Raw genomic sequence first — 14,988 nt, 5'->3', positions numbered from 1 at the left:
TGCATAGAATCACATCGTGAATCACTTCGTGCGGTATAATTTGCCGGAGATTTCTCGAAAAATTAGTCAAATCGCCATAATAATAATGATAATAATAACGATGATAATGATAATAATAACTATATTCGTTGAGTAATTCTTGCTTTCCGGTTTTTAATCACACTGTCGTTGCTGCTGGTGCTGCCGTTGCTGTTGTTGTTAGATTGTTGTTGTTGTTGTTGCATGCAGGAGGCCGTCTGGCCCCAGGAATAGCGAGTCCCTCGGGCTCCGCCGGTTCAGGGAATGCTGCGAATACAAACACGGCAGCTGCCAGACGCGGAAATCGAAGACTTACGCGCAATGAAAGTCGCTACCATTCCGGTGAGTATATGACGTAACCGAAAAAAAAAGAAAAGAAACAATAAAAGAAAGGAGTTAGAAAAGAGAAGAAAGAAAATAGAGAGAGAAAAAGAGAGAGAGAGAGAGAGAGAGAGAGAGAGAGATTAACGATTACGAGATAATTTTATCGTTAGCTGGATTTTACTGGAAATTCTGTGTGTGTGTGTGTGTGTGTGTTTTTTCATTCTTATTTTTTATTCTCTTTATCGTCGCCTTAATCCTTCTTTTCCGCGATTCACTCAGGATATTAATAGAATTATTCACGATTATAACGTCACGTATGTTGACTCATTGATCGATGATCGAATCGCAATTTCATTGTGAAATTGGAAACGGAAATCTGACTAATCGGTAAATGTCTTGGATTTGTCGGCACTTTTTTTTTTTTTTTTTTCTTAGACTTTTTCTTTTATTTAAGAGCTTATCGCGAAATGATTCATTATTATACCTGCGACCTCGAGACGTTAATCGCAAATTCATTATCAGACCGTTCTAGGAACCTCTTGCAGCAGGCACGTTGACAAACAGATTGACTAATTATATAGGCAGCATATTATCTTCAAAGAAGGGAGAGAAAATAGAGAGTGGAGGACAGAAAATTAAGGATAGTTTAATTGGATAGTTCTTTTTTATTCTTGTCTTACTTACGATTAGATAACTCACGCACGTATCATAAGAGCAGTTATATTCACTTATAACTCTATATTTTTATTCACGAGCCGTGTGCCTAATGCGAGATTAAAAACGCAATTATGCCCTATCAAACGGTCAGGGTATATTAATAAGTAAGATATATACATTATATACATATATATATATATATGTGTATATAATGTGATAATGAAATATAGAAAGAGAAGAAATTGTTCAACACTACTTACGAATGCAGTGTTATTATTGCATGTATAAGCTAGATAATCGGCATTGTCTATTTGTTGTTCGGCTAAATGTGTAATTATTATTATTATTGTTGTTGTTGTTGTTGTTGTTGTTATATTATTTATTAAAAATAATAATAATTTTTTATTGTGGATCATGCGAATGATGTAATATTTCATATTTCGACGTTGCATGTGTCTATAATAATTATACATTAATATATAATATATATATATATATAGCCTGTTCGGTAAATATTATACTCTATGAATAACCATATTCACTGTTTACCCACACAAAATTTCTGTTTCCCTAATTGTTGTTATTGTTTTCTGCATCATTAATCGTTCTAAGATCTTATGAAAATTGAAATGATTGGAAAAACGAAGATGAGAAGTTAATTAATTAATTAGTCACTGGAATGTCGCTGTTTTGCTTTAAAAGAAAGAGAAAAAAAAAACACCAACTCGTCACTGCCATTGTTGTGATTTTGTATAATATTTATACGTATATTAATGCCATAATTATCGGAATGTGAAAAAAATTTTCTTTGATGATAACCTTCACTCCTCGTTATATCTGAACTTGTCTATATATAATTCGTTTGACGTTTGAATTGGAGAGAATGAAGTTGGTAATAGTGTTTAAATAACAAAGTAGTTTTTACCATTCGAGGTATTTTAAGCTCGGTTTCACGTGACCGATTTCACAGTATCTACGAGATTCGGTTCAATTTTTTCTCTACACTTCTGATGGATTTGGGATTTTTGTACTTGGAACTGATTCGGTCACGTGAGCCCGTGATTAAGGATCCTTAGGGGTCAGCACGGGGTCACGTGACCAATTCAAGAGTATTCTATTACAAGAATCGATCCTATTTTTTCATAAATCGTAATCGGTTCGATTTGAAATTATTTTTACTAAGTGATCCTTCTGATGTTCGGAATTACGCTCTCGCCGGCCAGGACCGATAAATTATCATTCGATTTCGTAATTGAGTAATTTGCAAAATGTAACCTCAAAGCTCGTCTCGCAGCGAAATAAATAGATAAAAAATCTGTACGGGATTTATTCCACCCAAGCTGGCCAGAACGCACTTTCTGACAATGGCACGATTATTTCAGAAAAATTACCAAATCCATTAGAAGGTGTAGGAAAAAGTTATACCGAATCTCGTAAACTGTAGTCTTTGAATCAGTCACGTGACAGACTGTGATCATATCATGGCGAAGTTAGTAACGTGGTCGTCACAACTGATGCTGATGAAAAACCGTTATTACGAAATTTCGGAACTGTTCTAAATTCAGTAAACCGTAAAATAGTAATTTTTTCACAATGATTCAATACTACAACGTTACGAACTTCAGCATCACGTGATCATCATAAACTCGATGAAGTATAGCAAACGTTTCGCTGAAAGTGTTTCGCATGTTACCTATATTAACTAACGCAAGGTGTTTGGTTGTCCAGAGGTGCGCCAAGAGGCGGTCCAACAGGCGCTAGCCGCGATGCAGGGTCGTCCGAAACCCTCTCTTCCAATGCCGTCTAAGCGTACGTCGGTGATGGCCAGGAGTCCGGATCGAGAACGTCGTGACAGCGGCGAGTCGAGCAGCGACGAGGACAGCGTCGTTACCGAGGAGAGTCCTGGGACTGGGGGACCAACTGGGACCGGTCTCTCGGACACGAGCAGCACGGGTTCGGCCCGAGACACGCCGCCGCCCCCAAGGCCGCCGGCCAGGAGGCCACCCGCGGACATAACGGACATCGCCGAGTACGCGCCACACGCTTACTGCAACATCCAACCGCCTGACGTCACGCACACGACGCAGTCCAGGAGGCCGGGTGCCGACAGGGTGAACCGGTACCACGTCGTCGAGGACAACACGGGGACCACTGGCCGGTGGAAGGTCTCGGCGAAAATTCAGCAGCTTCTGAACACGCTGAAGAGACCGAAGCGGAGACCGTTGCCTGAGTTTTACGAGGACGACGACATCGAGCTGGAGATTGCGGCCAACCCGAAGGATCCTAACGCCCCGAAACCAGAAGGCGGATCGATGACATCCGCTGTCGGTGAACCGCTTTCCGTTCCCTCGGGACTTCCCAGGTCACTCGAAGCAGCCATTCAACGCTACGGATCTGCCAGCTACAAAGCCCCGGCTGCCACCGTTTTGGACCCCAATGGAAAGCCTTCGGTACCTTTGACCTACGGGAAGCTACTCAGCAGGTCACACAAGATCGCTTACACACTGCTAAACAAGGCGCTTAGCAGGAGTGGTGACTGTTGTCTAAAACCCGGAGACCGGATAGCTCTTGTCTATCCGAACAATGATCCGATAAGCTTTATGTGCGCGTTTTACGGATGTCTTCAGGCTGGGATTGTTCCCGTTCCTATCGAGGTACCGCTTACGAGACGTGACGCTGGTTCTCAGCAGATTGGATTTTTACTGGGTAGCTGCGGGATTCAAGTCGCTCTTACAAGTGAGGCTTGCCTTAAGGGGTTGCCCAAGACCGCTGCTGGCGAGGTTGTCGCCTTTAAGGGATGGCCCAAGCTCCACTGGTTCGTTACCGAGCATCTTGGAAAGACGCCCAAGGACTGGATGCCGCCGCCCAGGCTTACCGACGACACTCCCGCCTACATAGAGTACACTACCGACAAAGATGGATCCGTCATGGGAGTCACCGTCACCAGAGCTGCTATGCTCGCTAATTGCAGGGCTCTGACAATGGCCTGCGGTTACACGGAGGGCGAGAACGCCGTTTGTGTTTTGGACTTCAAGCGAGAAGTCGGATTGTGGCACAGCACTTTGACCAGTATTCTTAACGGCATGCACGTTGTCTTTATTCCTTACGCTCTGATGAAGGTCAGTCCTGCCAGTTGGATGCAAATGATTACTAAACATCGGGCCAGTGTCGCTGTTGTCAAGTCGAGAGACTTACACTGGGGTTTACTCGCTACCAAGGATCACAAGGATATTTCACTGTCGTCACTCAGACTGCTGCTCGTTGCTGATGGTGCCAATCCCTGGTCACTATCATCCTGCGATCAGTTCTTGTCTGTCTTTCAATCCAAAGGTCTCAGACCAGACGCTGTCTGTCCCTGCGCTTCGTCCAGCGAAGCGCTCACGGTATCGGTTAGGAGACCTGGACGTGCCGGTGTCAATGCCACTGGAAGAGGCGTATTGTCCATGTCTGGTCTGAGTTATGGAGTCGTACGTGTCGATCAAGAAAATTCTCTTACTTCGCTCACTCTTCAGGACTGTGGACAAGTTATGCCTGGAAGTAAGTTCGACGATAATTTATTCACTGAATGTTTACAGAGTATTCTGGTACTCTGGTATCATCGCAGAGTTGTTACTAAGTTTTCCCTAAGCTTGATTGTAGTCATTTATACATTCATTTTGAATTCCAGGTGTCGTTGTGGTTGTCAAAATGGAAGGACAACCATTCATTTGCAAAACTGACGAAGTTGGAGAGATATGTGTACATAGTTCTGCGACGGGTAGCCAGTACTGGGGACTTCAGGGTTTGACTAACAACACGTTTAAAGTGTCGCCTTTACTACCAGATGGGACGCCACAGGGTGAAGTTGAGTACGCAAGATCAGGACTGCTCGGTTTTCTTGGACCTGGTGGTCTCGTTTTTGTTTGTGGTTCGCGGGATGGCCTGATGACTGTTACAGGAAGAAAGCACAACGCGGATGATATTATTGCTACGGTACTCGCTGTCGAACCAATGAAATTTATTTATCGAGGTAGAATCGCAGTCTTCAGCGTTAGGGTACTCAGAGATGAAAGGATATGCGTCGTCGCAGAACAGAGACCGGATTGCAGCGAAGAAGAGGTGGGCAACTGATGTTCATTTTTTTTTCTACTTCCATTTTTCATACAATGCCAATTGATAATATATTTTTTATTACAGAGTTTCCAGTGGATGTCTAGGGTACTACAAGCCGTCGACTCGATTCACGCGGTTGGCATTTATTGTCTCGCTTTAGTGCCACCTAATTATCTTCCCAAAACGCCTCTAGGGGGAATCCATTTGTCTGAGACAAAACGTCGTTTCCTCGATGGAGCGTTGCATCCTGCAAATGTATTACTTTGTCCGCACACTTGCGTGACCAACTTACCAAAACCTCGCGAAGTACATTCGGGTAAGCAATACAGTCCAGCCTATGTCATAAATCATCTGTAGGGATCAGGTGTGTAAACGCGATTTCCAATCAGATTACGTGAATCATGTAAGTAAATACTTTTGCTTCATCGTGAACATTGGCTACAGGACAACCAATTCTCGATGTGTCTAGCTTTGACACAGGTATTTTTCTATTTTGAGATATTTAATACGAATGAAAGTATCCTACAGGCTATAGTACAATAAATTCCTTACAACAATATATTTCAATTGCACTTATTTTCGATCGTGATCAAATATCGTGATAAAAATCGATTTGCTGCATTTGAATTAACGAATTTGTACATGTTCCAGGATATTTTCTTGTATTTAATGTTCACTGGCGAGTTTTAAAAGCTTCTTGACTCACTATTGAAGTAAATGTTGCTACTTGTTTTTACTCGTATTTGTATATTTCAGATATGATATAACAGTGTGAATCAAATGAATCGACTAGCTCTACGTTTTTCTATTGCTTCTTATTTTCACACTAATTATTACACTGTATTGTTTAATTATCTATCTGACTATCGAGTATTTAACAATTCAACGTTTTGTTAGTATCTACTCGATGCTATAAGTATGAAAATAATGTTCATATCCTTTTTACACACGCAAAACTGATCTTCCTAAGCCCTTTTTTTGTACGCCTACTGTAAATATTGTTCTATTAGCCATGATACCGAGTCATCAAGCCATTCGCACAGACCTGCGAAGCAAAAATTAGTCAATTCAACTACTAAACATCCGTTTAAAATATTTTCTCCGTTTAAATGCACACAATGATTAAAGTCTTCATCCAACAATGAATCTGGCTCATGGTGAAGTGGCAAATTTGTTTGTTCTTAATGTTTAAAATGCCAAACTATTGAACACAATGTTAGAAGCACCACACTAGCTTTAGTTCCTAGCTTGCCACCCTTGCGCACTGCGTCATAATGTGTACCCTTATAAATCCAGTGCTTAGCATGTGTACTCCATGAGTTATAGTTATTATCATTTTTTTTTTAATGACTTTTTTTTACATTCTTCTTTCTGTTGGCTGAGCCCTGAATGGTCCTGTTATCCCAAACCTGTATTTTTTTTACACCGTTGAACAATGTATCATTGATTATCGTCAAAGAAAAATCCACCACAGAACAGAATACACTGCCTGTTTGCTAACTTTTATTTTCCGGCCTCAGTCAGGGGAGAGTGTGCGAGGTACTCATTACTGGGTTGAGTGTTTGTGTTGGTTTACTAACGGAATGGTGCGGGGGCGTGTAGCGGGGGATTCTGTTGCAGACGTCGGCCCAGCAAGCGTCATGGTTGGCAACATCGTACAGGGTAATCGGTTGGCTTCGGCACAGGGGCGTGACATGGGGATTCTTGACGAAGACAGCGATAGTGCTAAGAAGGTTTGTGTCTATGCGTTTGTCACTTATACTCTGGATTACGTCTCACAATACATGCCAAACTGATTTACACAAGCGTGAATTTGCACATTCCTAAAAATATTTTGTCCATGAAAATTATTCCAAATTTGTTTTGATTTTCAGTACCAGTTCATATCCGAGATTCTTCGGTGGCGGGCCGCCAGCACCTCGGATCATGTGATATTCACTCTACTGAATGCAAAGGGTGCAATCGCAACGTCGCTTTCATGTTCACAACTGCATAAAAAAGCAGAGAGGATTGGAAATTTGCTGCTAGATCGTGGACGGATCAATACCGGGGATCACGTAGCGCTTATATTCCCTCCTGGTATAGATCTGATTTGTGCTTTCTACGGGTGCTTGTACGTCGGTGCTGTTCCTGTCACAATCAGACCACCTCATCCACAGAATCTTCAAACTACTCTGCCAACTGTTAGAATGATCGTTGACGTCAGCAAATCCGTACTCGTATTATCTAATCAAAATCTGCTGAAGCTTCTGAAATCGAAGGTACAAATCTATGCATCCGTTATCAGGATATCAAGGTTTTGTCAGTCTTTCAAGTATCATTTGGAATATTGTAACACAGAAAAACCTCCCAACCATTTTCCGAATACTTCTACCTTCTAGATATACGATGACCTAATTTTTTTGGTTTAAACTCAACAGGAAGCTAACAACGTAGTCGACATGAAAACTTGGCCAACGACCTTGGACATGGACGACATGCCGAAAAAGAAACTCCCTGTTATGTACAGGGCTCCGACAGCAGAGATGTTGGCATATCTAGATTTTAGTGTATCGACAACGGGAATGCTTGCGGGAATCAAAATGTCGCATGCGGCAGTCACTTCGTTGTGTCGAGCGATGAAGCTCGCCTGTGAATTGTACCCGTCGCGACACATAGCTTTGTGTTTAGACCCGTACTCTGGTCTCGGATTTGCGTTGTGGTGTTTAAGCAGCATATACAGCGGCCATCATTCAATCCTCATACCGCCATCAGAGGTAAATGGCCCGAATGTTACTTGGACAGTAGATACTTCATTGTTATTTTCTTATTAGTCGAAGAAAATCACGCTAAACATACGAGAACAAGAAATTAAAGTCCTTGAAGGAAGATGATAGAAAATTTTATCCACATCTATTTGCAGGTCGAAGCAAACCCGGCCTCTTGGTTGTCCGCCGTGAGCCAGCACAGAGTCAGGGACACTTTCTGTTCCTACGGTGTAATGGAGTTGTGTACAAAGGGTTTGGGCTCTTCGGTACATGCTCTTAAAGCTCGTGGGGTCAGTCTCGCCTGCGTTAGAACCTGCGTAGTCGTGGCCGAAGAGAGACCACGAATAGCCCTGACGACCAGCTTCAGCAAACTCTTCTCCGCACTTGGATTGAGCCCTCGTGCAGTCTCAACGTCTTTCGGCTGCAGAGTAAACACAGCCATATGCCTTCAGGTTAGTAAAAGGAGAAAAATCCGATGGTTAAATTGAAGAATAACCAACAGAATGAATATTATAAAATTCGCCAATGTTAATTTTATAACTAAGCTTGGCACTTTTCATTCAAAACAGGGAGCATCTAGTCCAGAACCGTCAACAGTTTACGTAGACTTACGGGCACTCAGAAACGACAGGGTTTCGTTGGTGGAAAGGGGAAGTCCGCACTCTCTCTGTTTGATGGAGTCAGGCAAACTTTTGCCGGGAGTGAAGGTGATCATCGCGAATCCGGAGACCAAGGGTCAGTGCGGAGACTCGCATCTAGGTGAAATATGGGTTCAGTCCTCGCACAACGCCAGCGGTTACTTCACCATTTACGGCGACGAAAGTGACTATGCGGACCACTTTAATGCCCGTCTGGTCACTGGCAATACCGGCGAAGTTTACGCGCGGACAGGATATCTCGGCTTCCTCAGGCGTACCGAGAGCGTCCAACAGTCTGCTGTCGGTGACACAACTGGGGACAGCTCAGCTTCTGAAGCCGAAGGTCCGCCTGTTGACGCGGAACTCCACGACGCTGTATTCGTCGTTGGTGCTCTTGACGAGGCAATTTTACTCCGAGGAATGAGGTATCATCCCATCGATATCGAAAACAGCGTCATGAGGTGTCACAAGAAGATCGCTGAATGGTAAGACTCAATATTTCACTCGACGTAAATAGATAATTTGCAGTGAAAAGAAAAATTGTCTGGATACTGAGAATAGATATATTTTGTATGAATGGAAATTTTTAAACGAAGCTTAAAAGTTTACACAACTTAGCACATTTTGATATTCGATAGCCGATTTGTTGTTGTAGCCGTAGTGGATAAAAATTTCTACTTAAAAATATTGCATGGGTGAAAAGAAAACGTTAAGTCTTTGGAGAAACGCTTGAACAAGATCGTCGAAATACGGGATCGTAATGATTTTATTTTAGAACGAGATATACTATTTTTATACCGTCTTTGATTGTGCTACAAGATGAAGAATTGTTATTGCTGAAGTTGTGTTTTTTTCTCTTACCGGATTCCCGTAAACTTACGCGATCGTGTGTTTCCATGGATCTGTATAAGTATGTTTGCGAAATAAATTATTTTTTTCGATCCTATGTTTGCACCGGAATGATCAGTGTAAACGTTTATTCAATAGCTGAAACCAGTTTCATCTTTTACACACCAGACTCGCTAACAATAAACGTCTGCTGAAACAGCTCGATCAATATTTACAATGACGCAATTAAGTTCTTTTTCTAACGGTTAGCGTTGAATCCCGTGGAGCCTGATGTTTTGCGACTTGCTAGAAATGTTAAATTCCGGTTGCCCGATCAAGTTTTACCATAAGTTCCTTAAATCGTCATTGGAAGATATGAATATATAACAGCGAGAAAAAAAAAATTACCGAGTGTATCGAATGATTATCAATGAAATAACTTGGAGGAACTATAACCGTGAATTATGAGGCCCTTGAAACCCAGACTCGTACGGGATTAGATAATTGTTATTTTTACCCTGCTATTCAATACGTAACTCGTCTTACGAGCGTAAATCGATACTTAATATTATTTTTGGTCTATAGTATTACATGAAATGATTGCTAGAATGAAAAAATTTTTTCTTATAGAAATATTTTCCGATCGACTGAATATCTTTCAATGCACTTTTGAATACATTAACTGTAGAATAGATCGAAAGAAATTCAGTCCAGTTATTTAATGGCCTTCAATTGATACTGATTTATATCACTTGGTAAATCGTGAATCGAATGGTTATTATTATCAGAGACGTAGGTGGGTACTCTGCAGATGAATAATCATGAATGGCTATTCGTTGATGATATCTCGTTTTGACCAAGATCATTGTCGCGATAATCGAACTCGGGTAATGAATTAATTACCGCGCTTTCTGAAGTGAACCACTTCAGTAATTATCTATCTATAAATGATGTTTCGGTTAATTCTAATTACAGTTAATATTATTATCCAACGAATTACGTAACTTTACATTCACACCGATTATCCCTTACTGAGCGCAATGTTGTGTAATTTAAATGCCAATGCGATTTGAATATCAATTGAATGAAGTCTGGAAGTAGGCACCGGCGATATACCTATAACTTATAACAACCCGCATTTAAGAGATAGCCTTTCGTGCCTGTAATTCATCCCAGCTGTGTGCTTGAAAGCACATTAGCTTATTAACTGTTCCCTTAAATAGCACCAGGCGTCACCGTTTACATACTGTATCATATTTATTTGCTCAGTAATTTGTGGACTGTTATTTTGTAGGAAAAAAACATGCCATTTACTGACTCTAGTTTTACGTAATTTTTTATAATTGATACGACAGTCATAACAGCAACAACCTGGCTGCAGTTCTATCCAATCAAGACAAATGGGCAATGTGCCAATTATCATTGAAAACAAAACACCGACAGTAAGAGGCTTGTACAGTCTACGTTTGCATAACGAGGACAAAAATACAACAACCTTTTCAGAGAAACTGTAGTGGGCGTAGTTGATTGTACCGAGGATCATTGTGGTTTATTTTTTCTTTTTTTCACTTTTAAACTGCCAAAAGTCTTAAACAATTTTGAATCCATGAAACTTTTAAATCTTCAATGTCTGTTTCTTTTTTTCTAATCTGCTAATATTGTTAAATAAACGGAAATTTCGTGGTCATGTATCTCTCCGATAAAATCTACTATTTAAATTGTATAAAAGATGGATTGTTGATATGGGAGATTAAGTGAGAACTACACGTCGACAAGTTGTTGAACCTGTTCAAGTTTCATGAAAATTGATCATGCAGCGATAAGACAAATAAGACCTGGTAACGTGGAAAGCTTAAGCAACAATTTATCGCGAGTGTTGAGTATCGAGTAATCGGTATCTTATATCGTATTCTTCTGTTACAGCGCCGTATTCACGTGGACGAATCTCCTGGTGGTCGTTGTCGAGTTGGATGGAAGTGAAAGCGAAGCCCTGGACTTGGTAGCTCTGGTGACAAGCGCTGTTCTTGAGGAACATCACTTAGTTGTCGGAGTAGTTGTTGTCGTCGACCCTGGCGTCGTACCAATAAATTCACGCGGCGAGAAACAACGAATGCACCTTCGTGACGGTTTCCTTGCGGATCAATTAGACCCTATATACGTCGCGTACAATATGTGAATCTTGAATTCACGATTTTATGAACGATTTAACACGACTTTTTGTGATTTATATATATATATATATATAAATATATATATATATATATTTTTATTTACATATATACTATATATGATATTTACTACCTAGGAAGTCAATCGACTTGAAACTAGTTGATCAGGCAAAGGCGATGGCACAAGTAGACGAAACATAGGTCGACCAGAGAGATTTATAAGAATCGAGGCAATTCTCTTTGTTTTCATGAAAAAACTGAAAGGATTGGTAACTCGCGTGATGATATATCTACGTATGTAAGTGTATAAGGTTAATATTAATATTCGGGTAGATGTATCGTATATCAAAGGTATTTCAAAATCGTGACAAAAGAATTTTATACGCTTTTATAAGGCAGACATAAATCGTTGTCGTTAACGTCGTAGTCTCGCCGGGAGACACTTCCTTAGTTGAAAAAGCTTTCTAATAATTCTCAGCTGGTTCAGTTTTTTTATTTTTTTTTTTTCAAGGAACCAAGCTCCCACTGGGTACTAAGTTACGAAATATTGAGAATATCGCAACGCACATTATTTTCTTAAGCTCCATCTATCGATTAGCCAATCATACGTTGCTGCGCTTTGTCATCGCCTATTTTCAGAATTCCATTTTATCAAGTTTCAGCACGCCAACAAAGCTAAACGTTGAAACCTCGAATGCATTTATAATATTCTTGTCTTTGGTCACAGTGACAAAGCTTTAGTGTCGAATTGAATTCACAATAATTTTATTTGAAGACTCAATTTCATATATTATTATATTTAAATTAATTCTCACAATTGAGACTCTGATTATTTAATCAGTATACAGATAATTGTACGAGAAAATGATATCGGGTTTTCGAATAATAAGAAAATCTACAAATTTCACGACTCTCGATTTGCGCGTTAATTTACAATTCGATATTTATGAAGGGAGCGTGTTTCCCATGAGAAAGCTTTATCTCAAATTGCACACGACTAGTAAGTTAATTGAAATACGTGATCGACCAAGCCGGATAGGTATTTATTCTCGAAAACCTTGATTCTCTCGATTGGAGTATCGTTTGGTGATTCAATGCTATAACGCACTATTATTTTATTAGTTGTTTTTTTTTATTATTATTATTTTTTTTTTATCTATAATTACTTAGTTTTAGAATCTATACTACTAGGACTTACGCAGACTTTAAAGAGCAGCTCATTTTATCACTTATCAACTACTTTATAATCTATTACATAATCTTTCTTGACTATGGCTGAGAAAGATATATAGTCACAGTATTTGACTTTTGTTATAGATTTACAACAATTACAATTGTATTGCACCGACGGTTCAGGCTCGCTTATTAGCACACGTTGTCGTCGTAGGAAAAATTGAAGTTAATGTGTTTTCTATTTTATATATAATTATATACTATTATAGATATGTATATGAAGAATCGCACAAAAAATGCGCACGAATATTTACAAATATTTAAATATGTAAAAGGAAAACACATGAAAATTGGAAGATAAAAAAACGTTTTATTCAGTGAAAAATTAAACTTCACACGAACAAAAATCCTAGATAAAAACATTTATTTGACGAAAGCTCAACTCTCAAACATAAGCATGCCGTATCTTCTACAATGAATGCGTACTTTTTTCCAAACATTTTTAATTCTTCTTTTTATTTTGGGACTCTGTTGAGATGTATATTTGTTAATAGTTTTATAGTTTTATATTCTATTTTTATTTTTATTAACACATACCTTAGATCGGTACCAATATATTATTGTCATTTCGTTAGTGCAATATACGTATACATATACATACATGAATACAAACATACATACATACATACATACCTATATACATTATAATATAAAATATCTGTGTAAAATCTTGAAATTCGACGTGACAGATATTTTTTTTTTGTACATAGAAAAGAATAGGAATGATGATGAGGAGAAGTAGAAGGGTGTGTAACAAAACGATTGAGCTTAAAAAATTTCTTTTAAATATCACGCCAAATGTCTGTCATAGACTAGGGTTGATCTATGCTGTTAAGATTTTTTAGGGTTACTAGAGTGACCGGAGGACGACTAGAGGAAGGGATCTGTTTGTGACAATTTTAAGATTAAAACGTGCCATCTCATCTCATCTCGTCTCATCTCCATCTCGTTTGCACTTGTTCGTCAAGTGCTTTATAGAAACTACCTTACTACCCCATAGTGAGAGAATAAATGAGGAATTTGGTTGTGTTATGTATAAATGTTGATACTAGTTAGTAGTTTAACTCGTTAGGGTATACTTGTACTACGTCATCATACTTTTCCGATATACTTAGTAGGCAATTCTCTTTATTACCCTAAAACCCAAAGTTATTTCCTTAATTCCCATTTTCTACAAGTTTTATCTTTCCTCTCTTTTCAAACACCCACCCATCCCACCCTCAACACTGTGTATATAAAGCACAACAACCGCGCGTTAAAGTTAAGTATACATATATATATAATATAATTTTTAAGTTTACGTAAAAAAAAATGAATAATAATATAATAATAATATAAGTTATTATTATTACTATTATTATTACAACTATATGTTGCGTAGCATTATTATCTTCAATTATTAATGTTCACTCGTTCATCACTTTTTCCCCATTATTCCCAGACCATTATATCATAAAAATCCCATTGATGTATGTATTAAATAGATTATATGAAAAGATAACAATTTGATGCCGCTATAATTTTGCTGCTCGTAGTGTTTTCTATTATAACGAGATAGATCATATACATATATATAGAATTATAGATAAACTCCAATCCCCAAGCCCAAACTCTTTAAATTTACATTCAATTAACACACAATTTGTAATCGACATTGTATTACATACAAAGTACATTAGTAAATACATGAATGCATATAGCAGCCGATCATCAATAAACTTAATGTACATTTTTATACCGCGTCAGGTATATTATTTTATTTCTATCTTGTTACATTATCCCTGAACAATAAATTATTGTCCAGCGAGTCATTGGCATTGTTCCAATGAAATTTGTCTTCTCGTGAGGAAAAAATGACATGATTTTTATTCATTTACTGTTATTTACATTTCGTCATAATTTCCCATAATTTCTGGTTTTCGAGTAAAATAGACTAAAAAAAATAATTCTTCGTCGTTAATATTACTGTAGACCGGAAGCTGCATGTGAGCACCATAAGTTGTCCTTGACCCTTGGCGTGTGAACACGTGGTGTACACGTGGTGTAGTAATACAGTATTCATCCCGGTAATCCGTATACAACATATACACGCGTATCATTTATATTCATGCGGAGCTTTGTGAACATGGTCACAAACGTGTATTCGATACGAACTTGGTTTTTTTTTTCTTTTTTTTTTCTCATCTCTCTCTTTTTTCCCGTTATAGAATATACGACGTGAAGTATTTGTCGCGTCACTTGAAGTGAAATTGAATGAAACGAGATATCCGCGTCAGCGCGATA

The 14,988-nt window shown here is 38.9% G+C and overlaps 1 protein-coding gene across 9 annotated transcripts in view; it reads left to right on the top strand.

Annotated features, from left to right (window-relative positions):
• Window positions 1-14,440, top strand: part of LOC124404484 (disco-interacting protein 2) — a 42,791-nt gene extending 28,351 nt beyond the window's left edge. For 4 of the 9 annotated variants that reach the window (XM_046878642.1, XM_046878643.1, XM_046878637.1 and 1 more), the window contains 10 exons: window positions 229-360; window positions 2,728-4,536; window positions 4,667-5,097; window positions 5,176-5,407; window positions 6,694-6,824; window positions 6,966-7,352; window positions 7,512-7,847; window positions 7,994-8,290; window positions 8,408-8,961; window positions 11,228-14,440. In XM_046878642.1, the coding sequence (XP_046734598.1) occupies window positions 229-360; window positions 2,728-4,536; window positions 4,667-5,097; window positions 5,176-5,407; window positions 6,694-6,824; window positions 6,966-7,352; window positions 7,512-7,847; window positions 7,994-8,290; window positions 8,408-8,961; window positions 11,228-11,480 (4,562 nt within the window). In that variant the 3' untranslated portion in view covers window positions 11,481-14,440. The remainder of the gene's footprint in view (window positions 1-228; window positions 361-2,727; window positions 4,537-4,666; window positions 5,098-5,175; window positions 5,408-6,693; window positions 6,825-6,965; window positions 7,353-7,511; window positions 7,848-7,993; window positions 8,291-8,407; window positions 8,962-11,227) is intronic. The other 5 variants (XM_046878644.1, XM_046878639.1, XM_046878641.1 and 2 more) reach the window with 3 other exon arrangements.
• The last annotated feature ends 548 nt before the right edge of the window (window positions 14,441-14,988 follow it).

This window comes from Diprion similis, chromosome 3, assembly GCF_021155765.1.
Source record: "Diprion similis isolate iyDipSimi1 chromosome 3, iyDipSimi1.1, whole genome shotgun sequence".
In the NCBI taxonomy this organism is placed as follows: domain Eukaryota; kingdom Metazoa; phylum Arthropoda; class Insecta; order Hymenoptera; family Diprionidae; genus Diprion; species Diprion similis.
Note: the sequence above shows the minus strand (reverse complement) of the source record. Positions and strands in the feature narration are given on the sequence as shown.